Raw genomic sequence first — 7,250 nt, 5'->3', positions numbered from 1 at the left:
CTTCTCTCTCCTGCTTTTGATTATTTGTAGTAAAATATTATTTTAATCATTTTGAATTATCATCATCATCATCATCATCATCATCATTATTAAGTTTATTATTGTACTTTATTGTCTCATCATTTTAGCCCTGAAAACCAGCAAAGATCAAGAGTTGAACTATTAAGAATCCTGAATAGTTATTTACTGCATGTTTGTAAAATCTTGCGTAAGAATCTCACTGCCCTACTCTTTTGCAGCCAATTAACCTTCAGAACAGAATCAAGCACACTAAACTTTGAACTGCACATTGATCACGGACACTCCGTGCACATGAACTCTTTCTGCTGACAGTTCTGCACTACCAATCAATGATTAGTCACTACAGCTATGTCATATGTGAGTCTTTAGGTAAACAGATGAATGAATGTTGCAAAATTATCTGTAGAATAGAATAGCTATAGTCAGTGATTTTATCATCCATTCATTTTATTACTTTTTTGGAAGCACAGATCTTATAACTGAGACCTAGATGCAATTTGTTGCATAAAGTAGATTTACATTGCAAAATGTTAATCAATCAATCACAGATCAAATAAGCTAAACTAATACAATAATCTTCATTGTTTTGAAGAGACTGTCCCCCTGCACTCAGGGTGAAATCTGTGATAAACTCTATGGACTTCGGCCAGGCCCTCACCTGCATTCACTACATGTGCAAAAAACCACTCCTCCCTTTTAACTCTATCTGCAATTGGCTAAACTACCATCACTCCCCCTTTAAACCCAGTCATATATCTACACTTAATTCTAATACATCCTTTCCGACAGGAATCAGCAGGAACTCACGCTTTAGCAGTCAGTCATCATGTCAGACAGAGGTGCATTTGATACTAATGTGGTGACCCTCACCAGGTTTGTCTTGGAAGAGGGCAGAAAAGCCAGAGGAACTGGTGAGCTTACAACCCTTCTAAACTCCATGTGCACGGCCATCAAAGCCATTTCCACTGCAGTCAGAAAAGCTGGCATTGCCAATCTGTGAGTATCTGCCAATGCATCTTTACCACCATTTTAATATTGTGGTTTTCAGACCGTTTCTGTCATTTTTGCTTCCTATAGTATAAAAAGTGAGGAAACTTTTCTCTATTTATTGGTACTGAATGTGCAGCCACACTATCACTTCCCAGACTATACGATGCACTTTAGTGTCCTGTTGATTAGAAACTTTTCAATAGTTTAAACTTAATTTCCATCTGTGCAAAAAGCATTTTCTTATGCATCATTTTTGCACCTTTTAACATATATATTTACTATATGTCAGTGCACTGTTGTAGCGTCTGGTCATTTCAGCTACTTTGCAAACAAACACTGCAGATTGAGGCAATGATTAGACCTTGTCTCTTGTTGAAATAGAGGGCAAAGGTCGACTCTTTCCTTAGTTATCAGCACTGTGAAGAAAGCATGTAAACCATATAATTATCCATGAATAAGTTTTGAATTCTATTTTTTCTTTTTCTCAGCTATGGAATTGCCGGAAGCACAAATGTTACAGGTGATCAGGTGAAAAAGTTGGATGTCCTGTCTAATGATCTTGTTATAAACATGATTAAATCCTCGTTCACATCCTGTGTTTTGGTGTCTGAAGAAAATGATCACGCCATCATTATAGAACCAGAGGAAAGGGTAAGTGTGTGCATCACTGGTTTTGTTGGTGTTTTAACCTGAAAAAAACCTGTAAAAGTAAAATGTCAAAGTAAACCCCACAGTCACTTTATTAACTTTAATAACAGGTTTTATATTAATAATATTATTAATGATGTAATGATGTAATTATGTACAGGCCAATAAACCACCTGGCTCTGTGCTTTTTTCTTCTTCTTTTTTTTTCCCAGGGCAAATACGTGGTTTGCTTTGACCCTCTGGATGGCTCTTCAAACATTGACTGCTTAGCTTCTATTGGTACCATTTTTGCAGTCTACAGAAAGGTACAGTACAGGCTTTCATATTGTTTGCAATACAAACATACACTCATGGCCAAAAATATCGGCACCCTTGGTAAATATGATCAAAGAAGGCTGTGAAAATTAATCTGCATTGTTAATCCTTTTGATCTTTTATTTTTAAAAATCACAAAAATCTAACCTTTCATTGGATAATAAGAATTTAAAATGGGGGTAAATATCATTATGAAATAAATGTTTTTCTCTAATACACCTTGGACATAATTATTGGCACCCCTAGAAAGTCTTATGAGTAAAATATCTCTGAAGTATATTCCCATTCATATTCACAATTTTGAGCACTCCAGGGTGATTATGAACATGAAATTATCCAGCCGTGGCTTCCTGTTTCACAGAAATATAAATAGGAGGGAAAACAAAGCCCAAATTCCCTTAATCATCCATCACAATGAGAAAAACCATAGAATATATTTCTGATGTGCAGCAAAAGATAATTGAGCTTCTCAAATTAGTGAAGTGGCTTTAAGAAAAGAGCTAGATCAGTGAAAATTCCTATTTCCACCATCAGGGCAATAATTAAGAATTTCCAATCAATATAAAATGTTACGAAACTGCCTGGAAGAGGACGTGTGTCTATATCGTCCTAATGCATGATGAGAAGGAGAGTTTGAGTGGCTAAAGACTCTCCAAGAACCACAGCTGGAGAATTGCAGAAAATAGTTGAGTCTTGGGGTCAGAAAACCTTAAAAAAAAATCATCAAACAGCACCTACATCACCACATGTTGTTTGGGAGGGTTTCAAGAAAAATTCTCCTAGCTCATCCAAAAACAAACTCCAGCATATTCAGTTATCATGGCTTCTATGGTCAGATGAAACTAAAAAATGAGCTTTTTAGCAGCAAACACTCAAGATGGGTTTGGTGAACACAGGGATAAAAAGTACCCCATGTGTACAATGAAATATACTGCTGTATTTTTTATGTTGAGGTATATTTCTGCTGGAGGTCCTGGACATCTTGTTTAGACACACGGCATCATGGATTCTATCAAATATCAACAGATAAAAAATCAATAAGTGTTAGAAATCTTATAATGGGCCATGTTTGGATCTTCCAACCGTACAATAATCCAAACACAAACCTCAAAAACAACACAAAAATGGGTCACTGAGCACAGAACCAAGCTTCTGCTGGCCATTCCAGTCCTCTGACCTGAACCCTATAGAAAATGAGTGGGTGAACTGAAGAGAAGAAGCACCAACATGGAGCTGGGAATCTAAAGGGTCTGGAGTGATTCTGGATGAAGGAATGGTCTCTGATCTCTTGTCAGGTGTTCTCTAACCTCATCAGGCATTATAGGAGAAAATTTAGATCTGTTAAACTGGCAAATGGAGGTTTCAAAAGTATTGAATTAAAGCGTGCTGTTAATTGTGGCCAATGTGAATTAGAGAAAAACATTTATTTCATAATTATATTTCCCCCCATTTTAAATTCTTAATATCCAATGAAAGTTTAGATTTTTTATTTTTAAATAAAAGATCAAAAGGATTAACAATGCAGATTAATTTTCACAGCCTTCTTTGATCATATTTACCAAGGGTGCCGATATTTTTGGCCATGACTATATCTCTTTACAGTCATCTAAAGACTAATGAAATGCTTTTGTTTGTTTGTTTGTGCACATGATCTCCAGGAAACTGATGATGAACCCTCAGAGAAGGATGCCTTGCGGAGTGGCAGAGACATTGTGGCAGCAGGGTATGCTCTTTATGGCAGTGCTACCATGCTGGTTCTCTCCACAGGCCAGGGTGTCAACTGCTTCATGCTTGATCCTGTAAGTCAGAATTATGTTACATACTTCATATCCTATTTACCTTGAAATAGTTACATTACCTCTTAATCTTTCGGCATTCTTTCCTCCTCCATCATTAGGCCATTGGTGAATTTATACTTGTAGATCGGGATGTGAAGATTAAGAAGAAGGGAAAGATCTACAGTCTGAATGAAGGCTATGCAGCACATTTTTACCCAGATGTGACAGAATATCTGAAAAAGAAGAAATTCCCAGAGGTAAATTCGTAGCTCTTAGATTTTGAGAATATTTCACTAAAGGGTCCGAGCTAGAGAAACATCCTACTATCTGTTTAATAACCATTATGGTTACTATCATGTAGAGTCATATCTTACAGTAACTCTAAGACTTAAGATACTCTATTGTTCAAAAGTTTGGGGTCATTTAAAAAAATATAAATAAATAAATAAATGTTTTTGAAAGAGGTCTCTCATGCTCACTAAGGCTTGTCCAAAAAATACAGTAGAAACAGTAATATTGTGAAATGTTATTACAACTTAAAAATAGTGAAATATTATTACAACGTAAAAATGCTGGTTCTTTTTTAATATATTTGAAGTTCTAAATTATTCCTGTGATAGCAAAGCTGAATTTTTCAGCAGCCTTTACTTATCTTCAGTGTCACCTAATCGTACAAAAATCATTCTAATATGCTGATTTGCTGCTCAAGAAACATTTTTATTATCATCAAATTTTGTAAACAGTTGTGCTGCTAAATATTTCTGAATAATCTGTTATACATTCTCTGATAAATTGAAAGCTGAAAAGAAGAGCATTTGTTTGAAATAGAAATCTTCTTTAACATGTCTTTATTGTAACTTTCAATCAATTTAAAAGTATTAATTTCTTTAAAAAATGTATTGTCCCAAAACGTTTGAACAGTAGCATAGTTAGTTTTTGTGACATTATTTCTGAAGGGTGAAAAGTACTCAGTTAAAGTTAAATGTAAAAAAACAGTTTTACTTTCACTCAAGTATAGTTACATATTTTGACTTAAGTCAAATTTTGACTTAATGAAATTATTTGTCTCTTCTAAATGTGCAGTAGAACATTATAGAGAAAATCTGTCAAATTCAGCTCAGTGAGTAGTTTTAGCCATCATAATTAGCCTTTTCCACTGACAGTAAATATAACATTTGGACTCTGACCGGCAGGATGGCAGTTCACCCTATGGAGGACGCTATGTGGGCTCAATGGTAGCTGATGTGCACAGGACTCTGGTCTATGGTGGAATTTTCCTGTATCCTGCTAATATCAAGAGCCCCAAGGGCAAGGTGAGGAGAAACAGAGTTTAAAAGTGATTTTAAAGTGTATTTATGGCAATAATCTCACTGGTTTCACGTTTCTTTCTGGGCTCCAGCTGAGGCTGTTGTATGAGTGCAACCCCATGGCCTTCATCATGGAGCAGGCTGGCGGTATGGCAACAACAGGAGCCATGAATGTTCTAGACATCAAACCTGACTCAATCCACCAGAGGGTTCCTGTAGTGCTGGGCTCCCCTGATGATGTGCAGGAATATATCTCCATCTTTAAGAAGCACTCGAAATGAGATGCAACCAGATGAGCATCTTTTGTCATCTACTGCAACCACCGCCATCCCACTGAACCTCAAAAACAAATAAGCAAAACTTAAGGACTCTGCATGAAGCATCCATCTGTATAGGATACAAGAAGTTTCTATTTTAAGTTTCATTTTCACAAATGTTTGTTCTGTGTAAATGTTTGTACTCTTATGCATTCTAGTTTTGTAATTCATAATATAAAGAAATTATAAATATATAATCCAATGTTATACATTTTACAGTGTCTGATATTAAGCCCCATAAACGCTTCTGTTCACACTGAAAACAAAATCAGTATTGTTTGATTGTGTCCATATTTAACATCATTTGATGATCAGACATCGTTGGAAGGCATGGTGAGCAACTACAGATGTTGTTATGCATCCCACCAAGATGTTTTTTAGACCAGCAGCATTTAAAAGGAAACTGACAACTGCAGTTTAAAAAAATGATGTTGTAGCCCTCCTTGGTGGCTTCGTAATACTGTAATTAGTTTGTAAGTATAATGTGCATGTTAATTTCCAAAATTCTTCTAAAGGCTTTACAGTCATAACAGTGTTGTTAATTTTAACTAAAACTAAAACTATTAAATATCATTTCTGATAACTGCAATAAAGCTGAAATAAAATATAAATATTGTAGGAAACAATAAACTTAAAATGTAAATAATAAAAACGTTTAAGCTGAAGAACTAAACTTAATAAAAATCAAGATGAAATAAAAATAACTTAAAATGTAAAAAATAGCTATAATAAATAAATAGGGTACAACGGGGTGAAAGGCGCCTTTGATATTATTTTCATCTAAACCACTAGATGGCACAAAAACATGGTTTAGCACTTTCCAGAACATCCGCTTTTCAAGATGCGCGTGTATATTTGATCGCGTGATCTTTGACGCGATCGAAGCTGATTCTGTGCTTACTTGATCTAATATTTTATGTTTTTTAAAATGTTGTAGATTTAAGTAGCAAATGAGAATCGCTCAAATTAATGCATATATTTTGAGACAAAGGTCTTCTTTATGATTTTCAGCTTTGTTTAAGATAATTAAAGCAACAGTTTTTAAATAACGAAGAATATGTAAAAGTATGGTAGGCTATTTGGGGTAAAAAGCGCCCCTGCTGTTGGGGCTAAAGGCGCACAGTAATTAACATGATAATTAATAGATGGCTGACTTTTCCTTTTGTTGACACGACATGGTAAGATTCAGATGGTAAATATCATATATTATGTTGGGTGTCCATATTAGAACTAATCACCATGTTTAGAATGAAACCATCATATTTAAAAACATGATATTAATTATATCATATAATAAAATATAATTTGTTGTTACTACTGTAAATATTTAGCCTCTTCAATTATTATTGGATCTCCTTCAATACTTTCATAATCTTTACTTATTAAAATGATTTTGTTTCTGTAGCCTATTTTAAAATATATATATTTTTTATATTAACATATGGCAGTATATTTATTGAACAAAAATCCATTATTTTATTTTTCAAAATACAAGTACAAACTTTTCTAAAGTGATTGTTTTGAACACGTATTAACTTAGACGTTATTTTAGCTGAAGTATTTGTATCAATACCGTGTGCCTTTTATCCCATGCTGGTGGGCCTTTTACCCCTTGACACCTCATACATTTATAAGATTTAAAAAAAAAAAAAAGATTTATTTCCACACAAAATCTGTTGTTCCATTAATGTTCAATACAACGTATATATTTTTCTGCAATTATACATTTTAGGCGCAGTGAATGGCACATTTTTTTCTTAAGGGGGGCCTTTTGCCCCGTTGTACCCTACTACAAAAGTTTATAATTACTAATAAAATAACACTGAGGCAAATAAATCAGGGTCAGCTCCAATTGGTTTTTGTTGGAAGATATT

General features: G+C 34.4%; 1 protein-coding gene across 1 annotated transcript; it reads left to right on the top strand.

The window, feature by feature from the left end:
• Nucleotides 1-790: 790 nt before the first annotated feature.
• fbp1b (fructose-1,6-bisphosphatase 1b) lies at nucleotides 791-5,644 on the top strand. Its single transcript, XM_058776287.1, has 7 exons — nucleotides 791-1,017; nucleotides 1,500-1,662; nucleotides 1,872-1,964; nucleotides 3,633-3,773; nucleotides 3,872-4,009; nucleotides 4,946-5,065; nucleotides 5,152-5,644. Exons 1-7 carry the CDS (start codon nucleotides 848-850, stop codon nucleotides 5,338-5,340), a joined length of 1,014 nt encoding a protein of 337 aa, XP_058632270.1. The 5' UTR covers nucleotides 791-847; the 3' UTR covers nucleotides 5,341-5,644.
• Nucleotides 5,645-7,250: the final 1,606 nt, after the last annotated feature.

The sequence above is a fragment of the Onychostoma macrolepis genome, chromosome 05 (assembly GCF_012432095.1).
Source record: "Onychostoma macrolepis isolate SWU-2019 chromosome 05, ASM1243209v1, whole genome shotgun sequence".
Classification (NCBI taxonomy): Eukaryota; Metazoa; Chordata; class Actinopteri; order Cypriniformes; family Cyprinidae; genus Onychostoma; species Onychostoma macrolepis.
Note: the sequence above shows the minus strand (reverse complement) of the source record. Positions and strands in the feature narration are given on the sequence as shown.

Coding starts and splice junctions, on each gene's coding strand:
- fbp1b (XM_058776287.1), top strand. CDS start 848: ATGTCAGACAGAGGTGCATTTGATACTAATGTGGTGACCCTCACCAGG. Junction 3,774..3,871: donor ACTGCTTCATGCTTGATCCT/GTAAGTCAGAAT, acceptor CTCCATCATTAG/GCCATTGGTGAATTTATACT. Junction 5,066..5,151: donor TCAAGAGCCCCAAGGGCAAG/GTGAGGAGAAAC, acceptor TCTGGGCTCCAG/CTGAGGCTGTTGTATGAGTG.